This window comes from Trichomonas vaginalis, chromosome I (genome assembly GCF_026262505.1).
Source record: "Trichomonas vaginalis G3 chromosome I, whole genome shotgun sequence".
Taxonomy (NCBI): Eukaryota; Parabasalia; order Trichomonadida; family Trichomonadidae; genus Trichomonas; species Trichomonas vaginalis.
In genome coordinates, this window is record NC_067203.1 from 2,483,545 (window position 1) to 2,509,884 (window position 26,340).

Below are 26,340 nucleotides of genomic sequence, written 5' to 3' on the forward strand. Positions count from 1 at the left end.
TGGATTTATATATCATAATAGAACCCACTCGGACCAAGCTTTACTTTCTTCCTGGCTGACTTTTTAACTCTTCTTTTTCCTTCATTGCCACTACTTTCACTAGATGAAGTTACTTCTTCACTACTTTCACTTTGTTCTACTCTTCTTCTTTGGTGTCGCTTTTGGTAACTTGCCCTCTGCTTCAAGTTGTTGCATCTTTGCCTCATGTTCACCTAGTATGTTGTAAATTTCCCATGTCCTTTTGCCTTTGGGCTCTGGTCGCCCATCTCAGGTAACCTATATCTAGAAAGAGTTTGTCATAGTTTGTATTTGAGTCTTCGCGTATTGTTTGCATGACTCTTTCCTGAGTTTCCGTTCAAGCTCTTCAAATATAGCTTGTCCATATGGAATAAGCTCGTTTCCAAATATATGTTTTTGTAGCCATTCTGGTTTTCTTTCCATGTAACCAATAATATCTTTTGTGAATGGGAAAGCTTTTACCCAACGTTTCAGGCTTGCGTCATTTATTTCTGTAGTTGGTTTTATTTTGTCAAGGAACATGTTTTCAATACTAACATTTCATTTGGTACTGTCCATTTGAGTTTTCTTAAATATTCATCCCTTCTCATTTCATTGTCTGCAAAGTAAGTTTTTATGACATTTTGCAAACTTTCGTTTGCAAGGTCATGTACAATAGGTTCTCTTCCTTCTCTCTCCCTAACTTTCTTTCTAAACTCTTCACCAAATATACCATCTCTATGGTTCTGTGTAGTTCTTTGAGATAAATGTTTTAGAACGTCAGGTGTTATATTTCCATCAGCCATGTTCATTTCATACTGGTCCAAAATATCTGCATCTTTCATATCTTTCAAATGGCATTAAAGCCGCGCTGAATACCAGCTACATCTGGTTCACCAATTCACTTCCATTGCGTCTACAACTTCTTGGAATTGAGGTTGTAAGTTTATGAACCACCTATCCGGATTAGCTTTATGACCCCATCTCATTGTAGTTCCATCGTCTGCAGAAACAAAAGTAGGTTTGTTTCCATAATTGGCTAGGTTCTGAATGAACTTTAAACAATGTTTCATTTCTAATATGTTTTGGTGAAATTTAACCTTTTATTTTCACCGAGTTCAGCCAAAGATTGAACGTTATATGGTCGTAAGTAAAAAGGATTGTTGTATTGGCGTACATTTTCTTTCAGTACTTCCATTCTATGCTGAATATTTTCATCTGATGTTGGAGTCTTTTGTATGTCGGTAAACATTTTTCGATATTCTTCTACTCTGTCAGCCGAATTTTTCTTAGACTCTTGGAAAGATTCCAATATTCCCCGCATACACTTGTTGAGGGTCAAGATTTTTCGGCTGTTCCAAATCTTCATCTAGTTCTGTGAAGTTAGTTTTCCAAAGGAGGGACTTGTTTGTTTCCTTCAGGCTCTTCTAGCTGTTGTTGCTGAACTATTTCTTCCATGTCTGGTTGTATCTGAACTTCTTCCTGTGGAGTTTCTTGTACCTCATCTGCTGGCATTTCATATATTCCGAGACCGTTTTTAACAAGTTCCCTATTTAAGTCATCCGCATTCATAACCCTTTCTTCTTTCGTTCCGTCTCTATTTTTTACGCGTTTCATGAAGATAGTTGAATTATCATTTATTCTCTGACACCAAAATATCTCGGAGTAAATTCAGTCATGTCATTTGGATGATATGCTATTAAATCATATCCCTTAGCGAGCTTGTATTTTCCAGGTTTGAGATTATATCCGATTTGGTGCTGAGCCATAAAGCTAAATAGGTTCGGGTCAGTATCCTTCCTCGAACTTTCTAATAGCTTCTTTATATCTGTCACTAAAGTCAAGAGTATCTGGGTAACCATAATTTCCTTAAGCATTTTTAAGAATTCTTGGTTTCCTTGTTCTCTACTTCTTTATGTCCTTGCTCTGTTTGTGGTTGTTGCTGTGCAGTGTTTTGAACTGTTGGTTGTGGTGCGTGTTTTGAACTGTTGGTTGTGGTGGCAGTGTTTTTGAACTGTTGGTTTGGTGCAGTGTTTGAACTGTTGGTTTGTTGTGTTGGTTGTTGTGTTGGTTGTTGTGTTGGTTTTGGTGCATGCCTGTGTCTGTGTCCATGTGACGATGTAAATGTTTTAGGTAGTCCTGGTGCAGGTGCTTCTCTTGGAGGGTTTGGTGGTATATAAGTTCACTAGCTAGTATATAAGTTCCACCAGCTGGTATATAAGTTCCACCAGCTGGCACATATGTTCCATCTGCAGCATAATGTCCTACCTGACTTTTCGTTTTTAAGAAAGCATTTACTAGGTCTGTTTTGGTCTGTTGTAAATCTTTTTCTTGACTTTCCACAACAGTTGCTCTAACGGCGTCATAGGCACTTTGAACTGCCAGTCTCGTTGCTGCATCTGTTATTTTCGTCATATTTTGTGCTACTTCTCTTAACTCTTTGTCGAAACCTTCAGACTTCAGTTTCTTTCCAGATGAGAAATCGTTCACTTGTTTCACCTTACTATGAAGAGCTTCGAAGGCGTTCTTAAAGTCAGCATTCGTTAAAGCTTCATTTGAACTGTCTTCATCCGCTTGTATTTTTGTCCTTATTGACCCTATAAGTTGGGCTGCTTTAGCGTTGGCTTGGGCATCTAACCAGTCATTGTTAGCTTTTATATATTCTGCGCTTTTCATTGCCTTTTGCATGGCTGCGTCGTTATTTTTACTTTCTTGTGCTAAGTTTTCATACTGTACGGTTTGGTTTTGCAACTGTAAAAGTTTTTCTGCCTTTACATTTGCTTCAACTTCTTTTTTATACTCATCGCTATCCATATATGTCTTCAGGGCTTTTTGTTTTATCTCTTCATCTTTCAGTACTTTATATTGAGTAGTATGGTTTTTCAAATTTATAACATCTTGTTCCATTTTTGCTACTTCTGCTGCTTTTTCTGACACTTTTTTCGCATATTCCTCTGTACTTAGTTCTTTCAGTTGTTCTTCTTTCTTCTTTTTCTCTACGTTTAACTCATTGAGTTTCTTTGTGTGTCTGTCATATTCTAGTTTCTTTTCGTTTTCACTTATTTGTTTCTGTATGTCTATGTTTGACTTTTTGACATCTGCTATTTGATTTTTGAGTGAACTCAAATTCATTTGACTTTGAGGGTTATAAGCTGTTCCGTCTGCAGCTCCACCATAGCCTGCCATTTTCGCTAAAAGTGCCGCTCTTAAACCTCCACTCTGTGCACCAAGAACTCGGTTTAAAAGCATAGGATTGCTTGACATTTGTTGCAACATAGTGGGGTCATTCATAATTTGTTGTTGCAACTGTTGTTGTGGTGTCAGTTTTACTATTGGATGTTTCAATGCTCTCTTCCTCTTACGTATATTCTTACGTAGCTTACGTGGCATTTTAAGTGAAGTAAAAAACGGTTTTTGACAGATGTTTATATGACACTTGACAAAACATTTACGAAGAAGTCTTGAAAATTCAAGAGGTGAGAAAAGAGGTGAGAAAACAGGTGAGATCTCACCTCTTCACCTAAACTTTATTTTTGGGTCCTTTACACTCATTACGAAGAAGTCATGAAAATTCAACGGGTGAAAAAAGAGGTGAGAAAACAGGTGAGATCTCACCTCTTCACCTAAACTTTATTTTTGGGTCATTTACATGAAAACATATATAATTTGTGAAAAGCTCCTGGAAGACCCGTATATAAGAACTTCATTTATACTAAACATCTTCAGGGCTAGAAGGCACGAAGTGCCTGGAAGCCCCACTACCTTTTTTTTTTTTTTTTTTATAAAAAAGAAAAAATAAAGCACGTTAAAATTTTTCTTTCTTGATTTTTTACAAAATCTACTTAGAATTATGCAAAATATGACTAAATAATTATAAATTTCAAGTTAAATTTTAATTTTGATAAATAATTTAAATTTCAAAATATCAAGTTCAGTTCGACTATGTATGTAGTAATTCCTCAATAAAGTGCCAAAACCCTATTAAATATATGAACATTTTCAACATTTTAATGTTTTTATTTAAAAATTTGTTGGAATATGAGCTTCAAACAATTATTATGTAAATAAAAATAATTAAATATATGTATTTATTCGTATTACAACCGTAGTAAGTCGATTCTTCCTTTCTTCTACTGAGATTTGAATTTGATTTCGAATTGTAAAGAGATTCAAAGGGAAAATACTAGCGGATAAAAACTACCTCCATGAAAGGGTCATAATGGAGTCAAGTTGTATTTTTTGATATTTTTTGCTTTTCGAGCCTAAATAGGTAGCCAAGAAATTGCCTAAAAATAAGGTTCTAAATTCTGAAGTTTACATGATCCTCTCGTGTGCACCCTTAATTTTTTATCAAGAAATTTCTAAAATTTCATCAAAAACAAAATAATGTTTCTTAATATTAGATATATCCCTATTTTCAAATCACAAACAATCTAAGCTTAGATTATTTTCATTTCAACAAATTAAATACTATCGGAGTTCTTTTCTCCACTATATTTCGCGTATTTACGTTTATGAACTCTTTGTGTGAACATATATAATAATTGTTTCGAGTTACCAATTTCAAGTAAACTGTTCAAAAAGAGGTAATATTCATATTGAGAAATGTTATCTTTTTTTAACTGAGCAAATATATGTTATGAATATTGGTAGCAAACTACGTTTAGAATAGAAAAAGAATATATATTCATCGGCGATTTAGTTACACAACTTATACAATTTCATTCCCCCCACATGTTTCACAGCTTACTCAGTATTCTTCATTACATCACATATTGATAGAATATGAAAAATATTTACTAAAAAAGTCGTTCCAAGGCTTTTAATGACTTATATATATGGACACAGTTTATCTTGACGCAAGAATTAGATGCAAACGAGCAAGAGACATGTGATGCAGAAAAGAAATGTGCAAACTAAGATCTTAAAACAATAATAAGTACTTAAGGCTTCACTTACGCCCATCTGACTTTTATTCAAATTTTTGACAACTGGCGTGAAGCATCATTGAAAATTAACCTTAAATATCTGAATTGAAGGCTATGTCATAGGGGTGTAACCCGAATTGAAGGTTAAGTGCACCCTTAAAAAAATTGGACTTCATAAAAATGCAATTTTAAATTTGTTGCGACTGTTAGTTATGTTTTCATAAAAATCTTTTGAAAAACGTATGAATTTTCATATCACAAGTCATTGAATGTCAACAAATCGTCGTCTAAGACAATATTACGGACTAGAAACATCAGAAACAAACAATGAAACAGATATTGATTCTCCCAACTTCAATTCTGATAAATATTTTGCCGAAAACACGAAAAATGAATCAATTCACAACATTATCGCAACTCAAAATCAAATCATCTCCGAGATTCGTACATATGAAAACGAGCTTCAAACTATTGTTTATGGCAACTATCAGAAGTTTTTACATGCAAATGATGCAGTTAGTGAATTTAAAGAACAAATTGTAGATTTACGTGCACAAGTTGATCACCTCAAGGAGCATTTTACGGAAATGCAAAAGAAAAACAATGAAATTGAAACCAAATACGGTAAAACGAAAGAAGAAGTTGTTAGTTTAACCGGCATTTCTAGACTTCTCGAAAGAGTTAAGTTCATAATGAATCTACCCAAAGAACTTAAAAACTGTTTAAAAACAGGAAATTACAAGAAGGCTGTTAATATTTGGCTAAAAGTCGAAAAAATTCTAACAAATAACAGTAACATTCCATCATTCCAGGGTATTCATTCCACATGTACAGAAATTATGGAAAAGATAAAATCCGAAATTTCTAGCCATATGGTAAATACAGATATTTCGGTTTCTGAATCAATTGAATATGCAATTCTTCAAGTACGCCTCGGATATTCATTACAACTTATTTGTTCTTCACTTGCTTTCCATGAATACCTTATTATTGACAACAGACTCGAAGATGATTCTAAACCTGCCGGCCCAATTGAATTACTTGAACAAGTCGACCAACTTGCGATTCACAATGCAACAGAATTTGTTTCCCTATTCAAAGAAAAGCTTATTCCACTGGAAAACGAGAATTCAGAAAAAATAAGCAAGGTTTTATCAGATTTTACATCAAACACATTCGAGAGAGTTTGCAAATTCGTTAGTAGTGGCGTTAATCTTACAAATCTCTCAGTAGATGACTTCTTTTCCTACTTAAACAAGTTTGATACTTTATTAACTCCGATTGCAACTTCAAAACAGCTTTCTGATTACACACATAATGTTATTGTAAAATATATCGAGGGGGTAACAGAGAAAATCTATCAAACAACCGTAGAATTCTTAAATACAAATATTAAGTCAAATGCAGATGATTTGTCTAAATCTGTAACAGAACCGATACTAAATCTGATTTCACAGTTTGCACCATACTCAGCAAATTACGGCGAATGCGTAATGACTCTTGCAATACAAATTCAATTATCTCTTATCAAATTATTCGAAGTATTCAGGTCTACGCCTGGTGATGATGTACTTGCTCTCTCTAAGGTAGCTCAAAGGCTTTCTGAAGGTGAAATTAAGGGAATTTATTCAAGAATTTCTGATATCGAGCAAGGTATTCCATCTTTATCAGATGAATTAACTGTTGCAGCCAAAAGAACATCTGAGCAATGTCTTCTTGCTTTTATCACAGCTGCAAGGCAACAAATTGACTTGCAGCTCATTAAAGACATGTCGGATTACAATTCCTACCCGGAGGAAGAACCGATCTCCCCATCTCAGGCAGCCATCAACCTAATGACTACTCTCAAAGATTACAGCCAGAGAGTTGCAGCTCTTTTCAATCCTGCCGATTATGCTGGCACTTCTTCTCCAAGAAAAACTGTTGTTTCTTCATCGAATGTAGCCACATTTAATGGTGTTCGTGATGCTAGTGATATTTCGCAGATGTTCCATCAAGCAACATTCGGCAGATTATTCCTGAATCCGAAGATTTCTATGGACCCAGCCGAAATTATCTTTTCATTGATTATTTATTCAGTGAAATCATTCCTTGAGTTTGTCAGGAACATGACATACTCAAAGTATGGTTTTCACCAAGTCCAAGTTGACTGTTTCTGCCTATCAAACATATTCCAGTTCGTCGATAAAGTTGGATTTGAACGAATCGACTCAGAACGAACTGGAATTGTCACATTTGTTCTTGAAGAAGCTGCATATTCAGCAGGAGACAGGACATATGATAGAGATCCCCTTCAGTTGACAGCTCTTCACTCTATTTGGGATGTTTATATGGAAAAGCATCAATAAAAAATTATTAATAATGAAAAAAAAACGATTATTTAAAAAAATGCACTCACAGTCGTATAACAATTGTCACAAATTTGAATAAAAGTCAGATGGGTGTAAGTGCAGCCTTAAGAGTCATTTACAGGTTTCTGAAATGCTCTCAAAAATCGGTATTCATGGGTGAAGAAGAAATCCCAATTGTCTAAGGTAAAAAAGTTAAGAGTTCACTTACATTCATATGATATGGACTTCAATTCAGATGCTTAAGGTTAATTTTGTAATTGACGCATGAAATTTTGTTCTTATAAACTTGAAACAATCGATTGAGCCGCAATAACAGCATATTTCGAGTATATTTAATGATTTTTCAACACATGGAATGAAATCAAAATTGATTGCTTTTAATGGAGAAAATTCATCTTGTCCTGTGAATGAAATAAATAGATTCACGTCTTCATCAATAATTGATTCCAATAAGCTAGTGTAATTGGATGAAATATCATTAAGAAAAGATTCTTTGAGCAGTTTTTTCTTTAGGATCAAATAAGATAGCCTATACCGATTGTTCTATTTTTCTGCATTTGAAATTATTTCCTTGAAGTGGTCCCTGAAATATTTTTTCGAGTTATACAATAATTTAATTTTAATTTCATCACAAAAAGCATTGATTTCGTCTTCATTTGTTATATGAAACATATACAACTTAGTTGTAATATCATTATAATCTTTGAAACAATCAACAAAATCGTCATAATGGAGAATATTGATTAAAATGATATTGATTGGTTTACAATAAAAGAAAATTTAGCGAATTTCCTCAGACTTTTCAGAGGATTGAGTGACAACTCAATCCTCTGAAAAGTCTGAGGTAATTCTTAGTCTCTACACTATTTCAATAAAAGCTCCATTTTTAAACAGTTTTTTAAAAATCGAGCATTGAAAAGTGTGAGGAGACTTTCAAATTAAAAAAAGTCGGAATTTTTTCATTCAATTTTATCGGGGCTCAAAAGCAACAATAATGATTCTTTCACCTACAGCCGCAACAACATCATATTCACCTAATGCGTAGAAAATCGCAATATGAAAATCAATATTTTGATAATTATTATTTTATTCAATATCTTTGGGAATTATCTCTTAAAAAAGAAAGGAAAAATTGAATAGTTTTGAATACAAACAAGAAAGCGTTTATAATGTTGAATAAATGAGAAAATAATATTTCGGGATTTAACCCAACAAATTATTTAACCAAGAATCCAAATCTTCTTGCTTTTTAGCTTCTTGTTTTTCTGTTGCTGGCTTCGTATTGTTTTCTTGTAATTTTGGAGTATTGATTTCAAAGTTCAGAGGAATATCAATGATATTTTGCTGTGGCTCCTTAGCTTTAGTTTCGGTTTGGGGAGTTTCATTCTTATTATTTACTGTTGGAAAATATAAAATTTGAACTTCTTTCTTTGGCAAAGGCTGTAATTCCAAAGACATTAGTTTTTCTTGAGGAACTTGTCTTAATATACGAGTTATTTCATCAACTTGTTGACTTGTAAAATGGAAATTCTGATAATTTTCTCTTGACATTTTTGAATTTTTCTTATTTGACTAAAAGTCACTTTTTATATCCAAGTTGTCACTTTTTATATTTTTTTTCTAATTTTTTTTATCAAAATTTATGGCATCTGATATTTCTTCAGTTACTAATGAGATGATGCATACTATTCAAGCAGCCAACAAGGCTTTTGAGTTTGTATGGTCGAGCATTGCAAATACAGCAAAAGAAATAAACGCTCCAAATGTTCTAGAATACGCTTCACGTAAAACAATTTCATATAATCCGAACAATCCAGATATATTTCAAACTGAACCTGAATTAAAGCCAGGAACTCAAATTATATGCGATATTATGACTTCGAATTTACATGAAGTCAATAGTAATGCAAATAACTCTGCAAGCTGGATGATTCTCGGTCATTGTTATTTAATGATTAGTGATTACGCTAATGCATACTCCTCTTTTTCACATGTATTAAGAATTAACAACCAAATTCAAGATCCTTATTTCTGGTACAGTTTCGGATGTGTTTATCAGCATTTCAAATACTACGATGATGCTTTAAAGTTCTTCTTGAATGCAAAAGAAATAACAAAGAACCCAGCCTTAGCTCCAGATTATCATCTCAGATTAGCTTTTATCTACAGAGCAAAAAAGATGTTCCCGAACGCATATGCAGAACTTGATGCAGTACTGAATAATCCACCACCAAATCTTAAGCCTGACGATATTGTTTTCCAAAGAGCTTTTACACTATTATTAGAAGGCCAAACTGATCTTTCTCTACAAGAATTCAAGAGACTCGTCAACAAATATCCAAATAATCTTAAAGTTTTACAGCAATATACTTGGATTTTATCTTTCAGAGACGATAAAGCTTCTTTGAACGAATTACAAGTCGTTATCAGTAGCCATCCAGAGTTTGATAAGGATCCACTCCTCAAATTCATTCTAGCCCGAATTGAACTCAATAATTCCAACATGGAGTCCGCCTACAAGAAATACTGCGACATTATTGTCGATTGGTGCGATTCCGCCCTCTTCTGGTGCGAACTCGGAGTACTTTACTGCAAGAATGAACAATATCAAGATGCAATTGTTGCTTTTCAGAGGGCAATATACCAAAAAGCTCAAATCCCTGAGGCTTGGCTCAACTTTGGCCTCATCCTCGAGAAGCACCATGACTTAGATTCCGCAAAAAGACTCTATGAAACAGGAAAACAGACTTGTGAGAATTCCCAGAAGATCCAGGAGCGTTTGGACAAACTTATAAAGGGCCAACGCAACAATGTTAATGATGAACAGCCGGAAGAAATCAGAGATCCGAGATTTTTCCAACAAATTGGAGATATTCAAGAACTAGGTATTAATAGGACGCCGCCAAAGATACCTACATCATGCGTTACAGCTAATAAAGAATTGGCGAAACAGATAGAAACTCTATCAATGAATTACGAATCATTGTTTGAAGCATAAGTATTCATTTATTGGTGTAAATAAAGCTATATTTTATGTTTAAAAATTTTATATAAAATTAGGTTTCCTTTCTATCAAATTTATAAAATTAAAAATATTCAAATGGAAATATAGTCATTTTAAACTTAGAATGGGAATTCTCTTCCAGACCAGTAGTTATTCTTCCTTTATAATTTTGTGAAACGTTAGACCATTAGTATCTAATTTATATAAGACGTTTCATAAGTCGCTTTAAATCTACTTCTAGATTTCCAACGGAAAAAAAAGAAATTTAAGGGTGCACTTACGCCCCTATGACATGGCTTTCAATTCAGATGGTTAAGGTTGATTTTCAATTATGCTTCACGCCAGTTGTCAAAAATTTGAATTAAAGTTAGATGGGCGTAAGTGTGGCCTTAAAAGCTTATTGAGTGTCAAAATAAATTGTAAACATCACAAATTTTTATGCCTTCCAAAATTCTTTTTAATCCTTGTGCAATCGCATTAAAATCAGATGCTATTTCTATATTAAAGTTTTCATTTATTTTTAGGAAATCCGAAATTCCCTACGTTCCCAACTTCTGGAAAACGGTTTTTCACCCTTATGATCAGTTTCAGACACTTTGGGAATCTCCCAAACTTTGATATTTTGCATTATGATAGAGAAACGTGTCTAGTTTAACGCACAGTTGTTTTAAAGGCAAATGATGATATCACATGAAATTATCAAATTATCAAATTTTGAAGTACCAGTCCAAAGGGTTAATTAGATCCTACACAGATGTGCGATAGTGAAACATATGTGTTCTTGATTTGAGAAGTCCTACTGATAGAGGTATGAATCTCACAGCTTTGTGTGAGTGTGTCTGACACTTGTATAGAGTGGAATATGCGCCGACATATATTATATAATAACATGTAGTTCATAATTATGAAAAAATAGAATTTGATGCGAATGATATTGAAAGTTGTTTTGTAATTTGATATTTTTCTTATATGTGTTAATTAGTAAATGGCTTGTTTGTTGTGATCGTACTGTGAAAAATGAAAGGTATTTTAAATTAAAAAAATGAGATTTTGAGATATCTCTAGAATTAAGAATTTATTATGTATTTGACTTTTATATAACTATGTGTAAAGGATCTCGATGTGTATATGCTTTAAATAAAATTAAATAAAATGAGATAAAAAATTAAAATGGACAAGAAGATATATGGAAATGTAATTTGTATTGTATTGGTTGTTGGCAAAATGATTTTAATACAGATTTAAGGATTTGGAATGGATTTGAAATTAAATGATTTTTATTCAAGGAATAATAAGATTTTGAACTGGTTTTTATTTTGAGAATGTAAACTCCTTCCATAGGATATGTATTAGAAAGATCAATTTTAAACTTTTTGAAAGAATTGTTTTTTTGTTGAGTGATTTTCTCTCATTTGATAATATTTTTAAGTTGGCGTATCTTACGCCCTTCCAAAAATATGTATTAGAAAGATCAATGTCAAACTTTTTGAAAGAATTGTTTTTTTGTTGAGTGATTTTCTCTCATTAAAAAAAAAAAAAAAAAAAAAAAAAGGTAGCGGGGCTTCCAGGCACTTCGTGCCTTCTAGCCCTGAGGATGATTGATATAATGAAGTTTTTTTTTTCTTGGGGTGGCCTTCCAGGGGCTGCGCCCCTTCTAGCCCACATAAATGAAGTTCTTATATTCGGAGGGCTTCCAGGAGCTTTTCACAAATTATATATGTTTTCATGTTTGTCACTTTTCTGTCACTTTTCAGGTAAAAACATTTTTATTATTATATATAAATGAATTTTACAAAACCACCGTTACCGTTCTTTGGAAATAAGAGTAGATGTAAAGATATTATATTGAGAGAACTTAAGAAACTACCGAATGGTCTAACATTTGTAGATTTGTTCGGTGGAAGTTTCTATATATCCCATTTGTGCCATATAATATTCCCAGACTCAAAGATTATATGCAATGACTTCGACAACTATATGGACCGTCTCAAACATATTCCAGACACAAACAAAATATTGAAAGAGTTAAAAGAAAAGATACCTATAGGTAAGATGGAACGTATACCATTAGATAAGAAAAATATTGTGAGAGAGGTTTTGAAAAAGGCAGAGTATATTGACTGGGATAGTATATCTGCTAGACTATTATATAGTGGTTCTATAAGAGTTCATGACATTGAAACACTTATGTCAAAAGTTTTATATCTTAACTATATAAATGTTTTCAAAGAGGACATAGAAAAATATATTGAGGGTATAGAGTTTGTGAGATGTTATTGGACAGAGTTGTATGAAAAATATAAAGACAAGGAAAATGTTTTCTTTATAGTAGACCCGCCGTTCTATAACACATACGATTTTCAATACCAAGCAGACTGGACTTTGAGAGACTCTTTAGAAACTTTAGACGTTTTACATAACCATCCATGCTTTTACTTTACATCCGATAAAAGTGGTTTGGAAAGTGTCATGAGATGGTTAGAGGACATACATGACTATGAGTTTAGATACGATAAGATAGAATATGAGAGAGGTCCTATAAACCGGAGAAAGTGTCATAACAAAGAAATTTTATTGGTAAGTAAATGTGGTTTGAAATAGGACTACTTGTTTTAGGTTTTTTCCATTGTGTCATTTACTTATTTGACGTGGCAGAAAGATATAGAGAATATGAAGATGAACCAATACCAGCAAATGTTCAGCATATGTACTCGTAAGAGATATTTTTATCTAATATTAAATGGACGCACAGAACTTAGCGAATGCACAGCAACCTGGACAACCAAACCCAGAGAATATTCCAAATGAAGTTAGAATACAAACTGCAATGGCAAACTATGGTCAAGTGCCAACAGATGTACAAATGCAAACTGCCATGTCAAATGACGCTGCGTTAGGTTTGCCACCATGGTATGCAAATATGAGATGGAAAGAGTTTTATACAAACCCTGAAGTGGGATATAAACAACTTTATGCAGATGACGCGAACACAGGAGTTGACCCAGAATATGTTTTCTACCAGAGGAGAAACAGAATGTATGAGCTCCAGTTAAAGAATGCTATGGAACTCAACAGGAAACGTAAGAGACTAGGCGGACATTAGATTTTTACATATAGTAAAATGGGTTTCTTTGGAAGAATAGGAAACTTCTTTCGAAATGTTGGAAGAGGTATATGGAATGGAATAAAAACCGTAGGAAGAGGAATTTGGAACGGAGTCAAAAATATTGGTAAAAGAGTAGGTCAGTTTGTTGGTATTATACCTAAAGACCCTGAACCAGAAGAACAAGCTCTGTTATACAACAGCCTGAACCTGCACCACAGTCTAGTTGGCAACCAAATCCAACACCTCAACCGTATTAAAAAATATATTTTACCGTTCGATAGTAGTTGTATATGAAACTAAGTTCTAAGTAAAACGCATGGTATAATGGAATTATTCTTTTTCTTCCATCTGTAGTAAACCATACTTGAAAGTCTGAAATACTTCCACTTGGTGGTTCATATAACTTTGTAGGTTTTTCGTAAAAGTCATTTGCCAAGCATAAGAAAGAGTTTTGAGCGCCAGAAAATGAAGCATGAACAATAATAGCAGCTGGGTCGAAAACATCTTTAAATAAATATGGTTCATCTCTTGCATATCGACTGTAAATATTTGCTAAAGGAAGTTTGACTTTCTGATTTAACATTCTTTGCAAATAATACCATGACATTGCAGTGAATTCTGTATATATTTGTTCGTCTTTCTTTGGATTGTCTTCGTAGATTTGAAATGACACTTGTGAATTTTGTTTGTCATATACAATTCTCACATAAAGTGTGCTCTCGGTATTTGCATATTCATCAGCATATTTTGCATAACATGAATTTATTTTATCTTCTATATTTTTTAACGCAGTCTGTAGAGAAGATGAAAGGTCAACTTGTATTAGCTCAATTTCTTCCCACATTTTTCGTTTCCCTTCAGATATATAATCTATATGAAACCTTACAATAAATGGAAAACTTTTATCTTCTACAGACACAAACTTCATTCTACGAAAGCCAATAGCTTTTGTGACAGATGGGTCTCTTAGCCATCTTAATGGGTAGTCAAAACGATAGCCTTCATGCTTTACGGTCTCTGTCTCAAACTTTTGACCGACATTAGTAAAAAGTTCATCTAATGGTTTAGTTGTAGCAACTCTTGAATTTTCTTTTTCTATTGGAAGCATATTTTATCTAGAATAAAAATGTCAAATGAAACAGCGTCTATGAGAGAAATACAACACAACCGACAACTCATTGTGCAAGCTCTAAATAAGAACACAACAAACTTTTCAAACTATTCTAAGATATCTGAGTCATTGAAAGAAGGAAACTTAAAACTGACATTAAACCCAATGACAGATGAGTTTCTGTTTCAAGACAATAAGAACCATACTGTCTGTATAAATCCAACAAAAGGAACTTTAAACGAGAAACCTATAAATGAACTTCTTTTGAAAGCAGATGTTGACAACAAAGCTGACAAAGAATATGTAGACGATGAGTTAGCACGTGTGGCTAGTGCGTTAGTGAAGAAGGCAGATAAGGAATATGTGAATGAAAAAGATGAAAAAATTATAGAAAGGGTTGAATGGTACCATGAACGGACAACAAAGATTTTAAAAGGTAAAGCCGATACAGGGTGGGTTTCAGGATGTTTAGACCTTAAAGCGGATAAGAACCATACACATACCATTGCAAATATTACAAACTTACAAGAAACCTTAAACAGGAAAAGTGACGTTGGACATACACATACCATTGCAAATATTACAAACTTACAAGAAACCTTAAACAGGAAAAGTGACGTTGGACATACACATAGCTTCTTCGCAACTGTTGGTATAGAAAATATTGAAGGAACGGTTGAAGAAACTGGTGGGGATGCAATATATTGTAAACCTCCTAACTTTCCACAAGGTTTAACATCGGATGACGACATAACAACGATGAGAAACATTAGATGTAGAGATGTTTATGTCATGGAGGATGAACATAATATTAAATTCACTGCTCAAGATTTATATGACAAGAAAGCAGACAAAACAGAGCTTCAAACATTAAAGACAGAAATACTTCAAACCATTTACCCAGTTGGTTCTATTTATACGTCAATGAACTCTACCAGACCAGAAGTAGTACTTGGTTTTGGAACTTGGACTCAAATACTCGAAAGTTTTTTGTATTGTGCACACACTCCAAAGAAAACAGGTGGAAGTAAAACGATATCTGTCGACAACTTGCCACCACATAGTCATTCTGGTACAACAAACTTTTCTGGCGACCATAGCCACTCATTAAGAGACCACCCATTATACAACTCAGAGTATGAAGCTGGCTATGACGTTTTATCTCCAGATTATAACCATTCAGCAAAAAAGACTTTTCGACAAACTGAACCAGGAGGAAACCACCAACATACTTTTACAACAACATCTACAGGACTAGGTAAAAAATACATGCCACCTTACATGACAGTTTGTGCATGGTATAGAATTGCTTAGTCGTCATTTTCAACTTCTTTAGCATATTCGTCAGGAGTTGTCTTATATTTGTTAGGAACTGTCTTTGAAAGTATACCACCTTGAACCTTAACAAGTTTGAAACGAGGTCTGACAATAGTAGTTTTATCTTCTGCTTGCAGTCTGTACATTTTGCCATGTTTGCCTAAAACTTCATAATATTCTCTTGTATACTTTCTTCTATTTTTACGAACACGAATGTGAGTACCTGTCGAGTTCCCATTGTTGTCATAGTCAATAGTATTTTCATATGGGTCGCGTTTAGGTATTTCTATTTTTACTTTGTCACCTTTCTGAAGTTTGAAGCCTGGCATTCTTTCTTGTTTGTCTCTTTTGACTAAATTATTAAATATATAGTCTTTCTCTAAGTCAGGGTTGTTTTTCATTTCTTCGGGGGAGTGGTTTCCCAAACCTTTTTGTTTACGGCTATTGTAAATATTTAAAACTTGTCTCATCTTTGCCATGGAGAAGTGTCTATACTTGTCGTCATATGACATTTCATTTGCTTCACCACCTTGTGGTTGGTTTAAGTCTCTTAAGATTTTTATACAACTGTCAATGACACCAAGAGCAGAATGGTTTTGGTCGACAATGAAATATTGGTTTACATTTTTTGAACGCAGATAGTTTTTTACATCGTCTGATTTGAAAGAACTTTCACAGTCAGATGTCAGTTTTGTTGGATGGTATTTGTCAACGAATATTGTCAAAGCTGCTAAGATATCTAAAATATTTTTGGACTGTAATGGTATGGCTTCACAGTATCTTGTGTTTTGACCGACAAATATTAGCCAGTATGGAGGTCCATCTTCTCTATACCTCGGAATGTTTTCCAAGATATCCATAAACCAAGCATTTGGTGTTGAACTAAAGATTTTTATCATGAGTGCTTTCTTTGTTGCCTTAGAAACATAGGGGTCCTTGTTTGGATTCGTCATTTTTATCCTATAAGAAATGGGTTTATTTGGCGCATTAGCAGGAGTTGCATCCAGATTTTTACCCGCAGTGGGAACAATAGCCAGAGGTGTATTTGGAGTTGGAAGGAAGATTTTGAGTACATTAGGTATACTTAAAGAGAAAGCACAACCTATTATACAAACTGTACAGAAAGGTTGGGAGGTAGCACGAGATGCAGCAAATCTTATTCCAAATCCTGAAACAAGAGGAAAAGTTCAAGGATGGATGGACAATGTAGGAAGAGAAGCAGGAAACTACTATAACAAAGCAAATGACTACTATAACCAAGCAGGGCACTATATGGACCAAGGTGAAAGATTCTTTAACAGAGGATATAACCATGCACAACAATGGGTAAACAATAACCAACCTCAACCGCCTCAAACGGGGAATGTAAAGTTTTTTACTGAGATGAAATGAACAATACAGCATTGAGACAAATGGGTTCAAGATGGATTTGTCGACTTCCAGCAGTTACACAACCACGTGTTTGTCAAGTCCTCCCTATACCTCAGGAAGTTTTAGACCGACTTAAAAAACCTAAACAACCAGTTGAAAACAAACCAAACTAAATTTTTTTACTGAGATGAAATGACCGAAGAAGTTGAAACGGTAGATTTGACACCACAAACAAAAAGTTCAGAACCATTGTCAAAACCTGTCAAAGAACTTACAGATGAAGAGAAAAATTCAATAATAGAAAGTGCCAGGTCTGGAAATACAAACCCTAACTATAAAGTCACTTTTCATAGAAATGGAACGGCTAGTATCTCAAAAAAGAAACAGACTCTCACAAATAAAATATTGAAGTCTGAAGGAATTTTCGAGACAACAGATGGAAAAGTATATTTTACCGACCAACAGTTCATTATAGAACATCTCATTGACTTAGAGTCGAAATATTCTAAACTTTACAACAAACACAAAAAGTTGAAAGGAAAACAGAAACAGATGGCATATGATATTTATGAAGATGTTGACGACACAACTGTTCCTGCAAGTGAAGTAAAGTCAGAGGAACCGAAAAGTGACGAAAAACCAATAGAAGAAGAAAAACCAAAAACTGAAGATAAACCAAAACCAAAGGTTAGTTTTCAAACTAAACCAAGCCAACCTTCATTAGCTGGTATGGGTTGGCGTCAAAGACTTTTGGCAGCAGGTGGTTACGTAAAGTAAAGAAAAAACATTTTTTTATTTTTATAAAAATGCCCCCGTATAGAATGGATAGAAAATCTGCTAGAATAAAAGCAGAGTTAGAAAGATATGGTTGGAAAGTTTCGAAGAAGTTTAAATATAGGAAGGGAAGACCCATAAAAGTCTATGACAAACTGGCTGGTCTGACCTACGAGATGGATTTGGAAACAGCACGTGCAAATTATCCAAACAGACTAGAGAGGTTAGAAGAAGAACGTCTTATGGACATGCCTTTCGATGTTAGTGAGCCTCAAGTTGAAGGACACGACGGCTTTGCCAGATTCTACTGGAAACATGACGAACAATTGCATCCTTTGAGAAGGAAAAAAGGAAAAGGTGAAGATGCACATGCTCCCATGGAAAGAACAAGATATGCATATGAAAAGTACCGTGAAGTTAGAAGTCAAATTACATCTGGTCGAACCTTTACAGTAAACTTTGACGAAGGAAAGAACAAAGAAGGCTTTATGGGTGTACTTGCTGCCATACAAGACGGAAATAAGAAAGGATACAATCTCAGACTAACCGTAACAGATTTAGATGGTCATATTTACTATGCACATGGCAATGTCACAACAGCCGCACAACTTCTTGACGCTTTCAAGACTACAAAGAGAGAACAAATGTTTGACTCCGACTCAGACATTTTGAATGCAATTGAAGGAATTGTAAGTGTAAAGTTCGAATGGTACCAACATAACCCTCAAGCAGTCAGACAACATGCTGGATACTTCCCGTTCATAAACAAGTCTGACATTGACTTAACAAGGTATGGAATTTACAATTCAATTGAAACAATTGTCAATGAACCTTGTATTCTTACATGTCTCAGGAACTCTGGTCTTGTTTCAGATGAGAAGATGAAGTATCTTGAGTCATGTGTGAAGACAAGGTACATTCTCAGAGGTCAATTGGCAAAAATTGCACCGTTGGCAAATGTCAATATCCGAGTCAACATACCTACAGCTAAAGGTTCTTCACATGACGACTATGTTGTTGACAAAGACTTACCATGGTTGAAGATTGCAATTGTCCACAACCACTTCATGTTGAACGAAAGTCTTATGTTCGGAAAAGGCAAGTGCAACATTGTCAGAGCTGTAAACATTCTTTTCGAGAAAGGTTTGTTGGAACCAATTCCAGATGACAAGCTGACAGAAACTTTTGTACCAAAAGACGAAACAAACTTTTCACTGTTAGCAAGACCAAAAGTTGTTCCAGACAAAGTTATAGCACAAAAGAAGTACACAATTCCAAAAGGAGTTGGTATGTTCGGATACCAACCTGAACCAGAAGAACTTCCAATGAGGTTGCAAGAACTTCAAGATGCTATAAACAAACTTCCATTGAGACATCCAATTGACGTCAAATTGTATTGGAGAGCATCTGAGTTAGGTCAGAAGGTTTTATATGAAACAGGTTGCTTCGACGATGTCTATGAGATAACAGGAGAAGTTTCTCAAAAGATAAGAGACTCACTTGAATTTCCACGAACTGGACCCATTGGTTGCGACAAGTTCGACTCAGATGAAAAGATATACTATGTCGACCTTAACGCTGCGTACATGAGGTTCGTCCAATATATTCCAACTGGAATTCCAAACGAAGATGGTGAGTTCCCAGGAAGGAACTATACAGTTGGAAAAGTCATACAACAACTGTATGATATTAGGAAAGCTTCAAACCCCAAACTTGCAATGACACTCAAATTGCTTATGAATTCGACATGGGGATATTCCATTAAGAAACCTCAAGAGATGAAGAGTAAACATTATGAGAAGGTCGACAACTTTGTTGAAAGGTTTTCTCCTTTTGTTTTGAAGTACGAATTCACTCAAGGTCAAAGTGGCTTAGTAACCACATTAAAACCTATTGTCGAACATTGGTCTTACCCTCAGTTCGCAAAGGCAGTCCTCGACAACTACAACAAATTCTTCTCCGAAGTTAAATCCAAAGTGAAGGTATACTATGAGAACATTGACGCACTCATGACGAACGAAGAAGGGTATAACAAACTCATTGAAATGGGTTTAGTCGGTGAGAAGATGGGTCAATTCAAATTGGACAAAATTTTCACCGAAGTTCATGTCCTCTCCAAACGTAAGTACTGGGGTATACTTGAAGACGGCACAGAAATAAAACATTGCATGAAATAAAAAATTATTTTTAAAACAGTATATTTTTACATATATTAAATGTTTCAGGTTGAAAAACAAAGAACAAAAGTAGCAGATACAAAACCGTTAGACTATATCTTCACAAATGCCGGTAGGACTATATCAGATGAAGAAATTTCATCCGGAGCTTACAGGTTTGACTTTCCAATTCGTTGGCTTCAAAGTCCTTCAGATGCAAAGGCAATAGGATTTAGAAGAGTTTTGTTTTCAAAAAGAACTAACGCATTTATGTTTGCAGTATATTTTCATGGTCAGTATAGAGGTTCTGATGGTCTAATAGACAAATTTGATGAAATGAGAATCTTTACAATTCGTTCAGACGAAAACCTTGAGAAGACTCTAAATGACTTTCAAACTCAAATAAACAAATACTACTGGGAATTTCAAGAAAAATACGATTCTTTACTAAATGGAACATACTATCTGAAGCTAGAATATGACAAGATGAACTCCACAGTTTCATTTCAAAGGATTGAAAATAACCCTCCAAGAGATACACAGTTTTTATTTTGGGAAGTAGACAAACGTTCTTGGGCACAATTTCTTCGGTTACTAAACCAGAACGAACCATTACCACCTGACGGTCCGTTTAAATTTATACGCCCACCAACAGATTTGACAGTTTATAGAAACGTGTTTGACCCTCAAAATGTTATGTGTCATGCAAGTTTCAGTTCAAGCAACAACAGTTTTCTTTGTATCGGTAAGGACTTTTATGACTTTGCTTCTAAATTCTACGAACCACCTAGTAACAGTTTCTCTGACTTTCAAGTTTGGTTCACAACAAATGGTGTGCAGCATATTATACCATTGTACTATGACTTTTATCTCGAATTGTCTTTCATATACAACTACGGAAAAGTGCTGAAAAAGTATTGAAAAATGAGTTTTGGTTGAAAAAAGAGGTGAGCCAAAAGTGGCTCGACCTCAAAACAAGCATTTTGTGAAGAATATACCAACCGCCGGAATTCCGGCGGTTGCTTTTTATACAAAGTTCAACAGGTGAATTTTCATGAATTTCCTTAAGATAGACAAAAATATATTTTAGGTGTCACCAGGTCCCTCGGTCAACTAACATCTTTTTGAAAATGGTGACAACATGACATTTTGACAACAACACAGGAAATAGATTTCATCGTTGTGGTCCGACGGTTAAGCCACAAACGAATGTCCGACGGTTAAGCCACAAACGGATGTCCGACGGTTAAGCCACTCAAAAATATTTTTATTTTTATTGTAAGAACAGTATGACAGTCGAAGCAAAAACGTTCACGAACAAATCTAATGGCGAAACATTCACAAAAGGCACTTACAATGGTATTGAAGTCTTACGTAGAGACAAGGATGGTTATATAAATGTAACAAATATGTGTCAGCAGTTTAGGAAAGACTTTAGAAAGTTGTTGGAAAATAAGTCCTGGGAAGAGTATTTTAAGGCATTTTGTGAAGAATATACCAACCGCCGGAATTCCGGCGGTTGCTTTTTATACAAAGTTCATGCAGGAATTCCGGATGAAATCAAACAGGTTAGAGGAACGTATGTAGACCCAAGACTCGTAAACTATATAGCAATGTGGGCTTCTCCAAAATATTGTATAGCAGTTGGAAAAATTCTGGACTCCATAGACAAGAAAGTTCATGAGAAATTAGATGAAGAAGAACTTGAAGATACAGTAGAGAATGCAAAACCTTTGTTCGAACAAGAAGTTAGAAAAATGCATGAAAAACAAATAGAACATGAACGTGAGATATGTTCTGGTTATAGAGACTCTCCATACGAACTAGACCAATGGGAACAAGAAGATTTAAAGAGAGAATTTAGAGAATATGAACTCGCTAAGATAACATTAGAAGCTGCAGAAAAGAAGTTAAAAGTTTGGGGTCGTTTTGTACAAAAATATTGTGAGTAAATGAACCATTTATTTTTATTGAATTCAAAAAAAATAATGTTTATGTTAGAATGTTAGATCTAACATGTTTTCTAACACGTTTTCTAACATGGTCTAAAACTCTTGAATTTTCATGATTTCATCGTAAATGTTTTGTCGAAACTTCTTCGTAAATGTTTTGTCGAAACTTCTTCGTAAATGTTTTGTCGAAACTTCATCGTAATGAGTGTAAATGACCCAAAAATAATGTTTATGTTAGAATGTTAGATCTAACATGTTTTCTAACACGTTTTCTAACATGGTCTAAAACTCTTGAATTTTCATGATTTCATCGTAAATGTTTTGTCGAAACTTCTTCGTAAATGTTTTGTCGAAACTTCTTCGTAAATGTTTTGTCGAAACTTCATCGTAATGAGTGTAAATGACCCAAAAATAATGTTTATGTTAGAATGTTAGATCTAACATGTTTTCTAACACGTTTTCTAACATGGTCTAAAACTCTTGAATTTTATGCTGAATTTCCTTAAGATAGAAAAAAGTGAGTTAGTTTTTTTTAAAAAATATTTTTTATTTTTATTGTAAGAACATGTTAGCAACAACTTCACCAAACTCGCTAGTTATGAATCCAACATCTATGTTAGTAGAGATGAAAAACTTCATTCCTTCTTCATATACTTTCGAAACAAAAATCCAGAAGATAAAGCAGGAATTGTTAACAAGTAATTTAGACTGTAGTGCGAAAGATGAAACAAATGAACAGTATCTTTATGAAATGCAGGACATTATTGACCATTTACCCAAATTGCCTGAAATCCAACAACAAAAACTAACCATTCCCGAATTTGACGAAATAGAAGTCAAAGCAACTGACTCAGTAGAAATAAAGAAGTTCATACGAAAGGTAAATTATGAATTCCTTGGTTTTCATTGCAACCATAAGGTTATGGACAAAGATTGCGACATGGTTTATAAGAATGTTTCTGACCTTTACAAATCCGAAGAATTTAAGACCTACGACAACTTTGTTTCGTTAGTTGCAAAATGTGTTTGGGAAATAAGAGATAAAGATAGTAGGGGTAAGGTATGGAACGAACAAATAAGACCCGCTATGTTTGAGATGAAGAGAGCAATTGACGCCTTAGTTGTTTTAGCAGGTAAGGTTTCAGAATATAACGCTAAAATGAACCCGCAATGTTCAAAATGTAAAGCAGCAATGAGGAAATATAACTACTCCGTCAAAGAGATAGAACGTATGCGAAACGACTATGCAGATTTAAAGAAAGAAGCAGAAAAACCAGCAGAAGATAAAATGGACATGTTAGCATTTCTGAACAAAAACTATCCAACCGCTAACGATTTCCTTCTTTCAGATGTCAAGAAGAAGTATAAAGAAACTTTCGGTATCGTTAAAACATTCGATGTACTGACAGAAGAAATAGAAGCTACGAAATTGTTTAGAGTCATGAACCATCGCAACATATACCATGTAAAACGCTTGTAAATAGTTATGTTAGAAAACGTGTTAGAAAACATGTTAGATCTAACATGCTAACATAAACATTATTTTTACTGAATTCCGTATGAAATTTCATGAGTTTTGTGTGTTTTAGACCATGTTAGAAAACGTGTTAGAAAACATGTTAGATCTAACATTCTAACATAAACATTATTTTTACTGAATTCCGTATGAAATTTCATGAGTTTTGTGTGTTTTAGACCATGTTAGAAAACGTGTTAGAAAACATGTTAGATCTAACATTCTAACATAAACATTATTTTTGCTGAAAAATGACCAAATTTCATGATATAACTGTATTTTTTTGACGAAGAGAACTTTTACACTTCGTAAAAAAATTCTATGAAATCATATCTTTTATACAAGATAGAAAAAATAAAATTAAAGTTAGTTTTATTTTTTTTATTTTTTTTATTTTGTATGTAAGAACAGAAAATGACAAACATTGAGTTTGAAACAGTTAAAAAGATAGACAATGACACCAAATTGGTTAGAATAGGTGATTTAAACGTAAGATACTCAAAGAAATACAACAAATATTCTTTGTCAGACATTTTAACACTATCTGAAGGAAAGAAAGCACACGACTGGGTTAAAAATGCTTCTACTCAGAAAATTTTGACAAAAAATCCTGAGCTTATGATATCGGTAAGATTCTATGGAACAAGAGCATATCTTATAGACAAAAGTCTTATACCAGTAGTTTTGTTCTGGATTGACCCAGTTGTTGGATATAATTTCATAACATATGGTTCATTCGATACGGAACGTTGCAGTGAAGGCTTACTTTACATCGTTCAGAAACCGAAGGACTTCAATACAAAAAGATATAAGATAGGAAGAACATATAATATAACTCAAAGATATGACAGTACAGTCAATAGAGTCAAGGTTGTGTTCGTTAACGATATGAGAGCTGCTGAAACAGAACTACTCGAAAAGTTTGAGAAAATGTATGGTGCTCCCACGAAAGGTAAAGAAACGTTTGAAGTAGATGAGATAGATAAAGCTATAAAATTATTTGACGAAGTTGCTGAAAAATACATGTAAAGCGTTTATTTTTGGTCTTTTGTGAAAGTCAGGAAATAACGCTAATTTTTTATAAAATATTTTTTTATTTTGTATGTAAAGACAGAAATGACAACAACAGAGAACACAACAACTGCTATCGTTCATGAAGCCATAAATGAAGAATACGAGTACATACAATATAACAAACAACTCCGTCTCATTCGTTCGGTCAAAGATGACATGTACCAAATGCAAAGTATTTTGACAGCATGTTTTGCTCCAGACACTAAGAAACCACAAGACTGGTTTGAATTAAATAGCACTCATGAACTTTTGAGTGAGTTCGAACATGTAGAACTTAAAAAGATGTACCAAGACAGACAAAACTTACCATTGCATCTAAAAGGTATATATGTTCATAAGTTCCTAGTTAGTTCAATAGCAATGTGGGCTTCTCCTCGTTATGCATGGTATATTTACAGACTTCTTGACGAAGTTGCTGAAAAATACATGTAAAGCGTTTATTTTTGGTCTTTTGTGAAAATAAAAAAATAACGCTAATTTTTTATAAAATATTTTTTTGTATGTAAAGACCAGATATGACAACAACAGAGAACACAACAACTGCTATCGTTCATGAAGCCATAAGTGAAGAATACGAGTACATACAATATAACAAACAGTTACGTCTCATTCGTTCGGTCAAAGACGATATGTACCAAATGCAAAGTATTTTGACAGCTCTTCGTTCTACAAAGCAAGCATATCATTGGTTTGAAAACCAGCAGGCAAAAGAACTTTTAGAAGAATTTCCTCATATGTTTGCGTTCCTCGGAAAACCGAGGAACGAGATTCCGTACGAAAATCGTAAAAATTTGCCAAATAGTTTGAAAGGATATTATGTTCATAGACTTTTAGTAAATGCTGTAGCAATGTGGGCTTCACCTCGTTACGCTTGTTATATTTTCATGATGTTAGATGAAATTCATAGACAAGAACGTGAAGAGATGGAAAAGAAACTTCAAGCAAAAGATGAAGTCATTGAAGCAAAAGACAAAAGCATTCAGAAAAGAATACCACGTTCGGTACCAAAAGGAAAGGAAAAGAACTATAAGTATATGATTTATACTGAAGAGATGGAAAATGAAGAAGACAGAGATATGGTTATGTTGCATTTAGTCAGAAGAAACAACAAAAGCTTTTACGACCTTGCTAAGATTTACAAATCTGACAGAAATTGGTTCTATCGCGAAAACTTACCGATTTCAATGACCCCAAATGAAGATGTGAAACAAATAGTTCAAGATACGTTACCTCAAACACACTATGATATTAAAGGTTGTACAATACTGACCTTCAAAGAAGATTTGCCATTGTTAAAGGAAAAAATAACAGAGTATTTTGACAACTTCAAACAAGTAGGGTAGATGAGCCATTTATTTTTCAAGCTTGACACCAAAGATGGCTCAGGTAGCTCTAGATGGTAAATTGTCTTGTCAAATCCTTCTGGTATTCCGAGTCCTTCCATCCGACATTCCGAGTCCTTCCATCCGACATTCCAAGTCCTTCCTTCCAACATTCCAAGTCCTTCCTTCCAACATTCCGAGTCCTTCCTTCCAACAAGAAAAAAATTTCCCGACAACTGGAAAAAAATTTCCTGACAACTGGAAAAAAATTTCCTGTTGTTCGTCCGTAAACCATTCAAATTTTCGAAAATTGAGAACTTTTTGGTCGAACGACAGAAAAAGTTTTTCCTTCCGACAGAAA

At 34.1% G+C, this 26,340-nt stretch overlaps 15 protein-coding genes and 1 pseudogene across 16 annotated transcripts, besides 5 other annotated features; 12 read left to right on the forward strand and 4 right to left on the reverse strand.

Moving 5' to 3' along the window:
- Positions 1-3,778: part of a mobile genetic element that runs on past the window's edge.
- Positions 391-1,569, reverse strand: TVAGG3_0915490 (annotated as a pseudogene). Its single transcript has one exon. A coding segment is annotated over exon 1 (1,179 nt).
- On the reverse strand, positions 2,707-3,387 carry TVAGG3_0915500 (protein of unknown function, DUF4106 family; the record flags this gene model as incomplete). Its single annotated transcript, XM_051251988.1, has 1 exon — positions 2,707-3,387. A coding segment is annotated over one exon (681 nt), but the record flags the coding sequence as incomplete, so codon positions are not given.
- Positions 3,774-4,335: a mobile genetic element.
- A 609-nt stretch (positions 4,336-4,944) lies between these two features.
- Positions 4,945-5,056: a mobile genetic element.
- A 138-nt stretch (positions 5,057-5,194) lies between these two features.
- Positions 5,195-7,273, forward strand: TVAGG3_0915530 (endocytic recycling; the record flags this gene model as incomplete). The annotated part of the gene is made up of 1 exon (XM_001298412.2): positions 5,195-7,273. One exon carries the CDS (start codon positions 5,195-5,197, stop codon positions 7,271-7,273), a length of 2,079 nt encoding a protein of 692 aa, XP_001298413.1.
- Positions 7,274-8,911: 1,638 nt separating this feature from the next.
- On the forward strand, positions 8,912-10,285 carry TVAGG3_0915540 (cellular component assembly; the record flags this gene model as incomplete). The annotated part of the gene is made up of 1 exon (XM_001298410.2): positions 8,919-10,274. One exon carries the CDS (start codon positions 8,919-8,921, stop codon positions 10,272-10,274), a length of 1,356 nt encoding a protein of 451 aa, XP_001298411.2.
- Positions 10,286-10,546: 261 nt separating this feature from the next.
- Positions 10,547-10,673: a mobile genetic element.
- Positions 10,674-12,062: 1,389 nt separating this feature from the next.
- TVAGG3_0915560 (phage tail repeat-like family) lies at positions 12,063-12,881 on the forward strand (the record flags this gene model as incomplete). The annotated part of the gene is made up of 1 exon (XM_051251989.1): positions 12,063-12,881. One exon carries the CDS (start codon positions 12,063-12,065, stop codon positions 12,879-12,881), a length of 819 nt encoding a protein of 272 aa, XP_051077563.1.
- A 226-nt stretch (positions 12,882-13,107) lies between these two features.
- Positions 13,108-13,383, forward strand: TVAGG3_0915570 (uncharacterized protein; the record flags this gene model as incomplete). The annotated part of the gene is made up of 1 exon (XM_051251990.1): positions 13,108-13,383. One exon carries the CDS (start codon positions 13,108-13,110, stop codon positions 13,381-13,383), a length of 276 nt encoding a protein of 91 aa, XP_051077564.1.
- Positions 13,384-13,401: 18 nt separating this feature from the next.
- On the forward strand, positions 13,402-13,643 carry TVAGG3_0915580 (uncharacterized protein; the record flags this gene model as incomplete). Its single annotated transcript, XM_051251991.1, has 1 exon — positions 13,402-13,643. A coding segment is annotated over one exon (242 nt), but the record flags the coding sequence as incomplete, so codon positions are not given.
- Positions 13,644-13,716: 73 nt separating this feature from the next.
- Positions 13,717-14,494, reverse strand: TVAGG3_0915590 (uncharacterized protein; the record flags this gene model as incomplete). Its single annotated transcript, XM_051251992.1, has 1 exon — positions 13,717-14,494. A coding segment is annotated over one exon (778 nt), but the record flags the coding sequence as incomplete, so codon positions are not given.
- A 327-nt stretch (positions 14,495-14,821) lies between these two features.
- Positions 14,822-26,340: part of a mobile genetic element that runs on past the window's edge.
- On the reverse strand, positions 15,891-16,326 carry TVAGG3_0915610 (uncharacterized protein; the record flags this gene model as incomplete). Its single annotated transcript, XM_051251993.1, has 1 exon — positions 15,891-16,326. A coding segment is annotated over one exon (436 nt), but the record flags the coding sequence as incomplete, so codon positions are not given.
- On the forward strand, positions 17,203-17,358 carry TVAGG3_0915620 (uncharacterized protein; the record flags this gene model as incomplete). The annotated part of the gene is made up of 1 exon (XM_051251994.1): positions 17,203-17,358. The coding sequence occupies one exon, from the start codon at positions 17,203-17,205 to the stop codon at positions 17,356-17,358; it is 156 nt and encodes a 51-aa protein (XP_051077568.1).
- Positions 18,448-19,770, forward strand: TVAGG3_0915630 (DNA/RNA polymerases family; the record flags this gene model as incomplete). Its single annotated transcript, XM_051251995.1, has 1 exon — positions 18,448-19,770. A coding segment is annotated over one exon (1,323 nt), but the record flags the coding sequence as incomplete, so codon positions are not given.
- On the forward strand, positions 20,176-21,036 carry TVAGG3_0915640 (uncharacterized protein; the record flags this gene model as incomplete). Its single annotated transcript, XM_051251996.1, has 1 exon — positions 20,176-21,036. The coding sequence occupies one exon, from the start codon at positions 20,176-20,178 to the stop codon at positions 21,034-21,036; it is 861 nt and encodes a 286-aa protein (XP_051077570.1).
- Positions 21,405-22,067, forward strand: TVAGG3_0915650 (uncharacterized protein; the record flags this gene model as incomplete). Its single annotated transcript, XM_051251997.1, has 1 exon — positions 21,405-22,067. The coding sequence occupies one exon, from the start codon at positions 21,405-21,407 to the stop codon at positions 22,065-22,067; it is 663 nt and encodes a 220-aa protein (XP_051077571.1).
- On the forward strand, positions 22,633-23,547 carry TVAGG3_0915660 (organellar and viral DNA polymerase type B; the record flags this gene model as incomplete). The annotated part of the gene is made up of 1 exon (XM_051251998.1): positions 22,633-23,547. The coding sequence occupies one exon, from the start codon at positions 22,633-22,635 to the stop codon at positions 23,545-23,547; it is 915 nt and encodes a 304-aa protein (XP_051077572.1).
- TVAGG3_0915670 (KilA, N-terminal/APSES-type HTH, DNA-binding family) lies at positions 24,700-25,089 on the forward strand (the record flags this gene model as incomplete). Its single annotated transcript, XM_051251999.1, has 1 exon — positions 24,700-25,089. The coding sequence occupies one exon, from the start codon at positions 24,700-24,702 to the stop codon at positions 25,087-25,089; it is 390 nt and encodes a 129-aa protein (XP_051077573.1).
- Positions 25,287-26,000, forward strand: TVAGG3_0915680 (KilA, N-terminal/APSES-type HTH, DNA-binding family; the record flags this gene model as incomplete). Its single annotated transcript, XM_051252000.1, has 1 exon — positions 25,287-26,000. The coding sequence occupies one exon, from the start codon at positions 25,287-25,289 to the stop codon at positions 25,998-26,000; it is 714 nt and encodes a 237-aa protein (XP_051077574.1).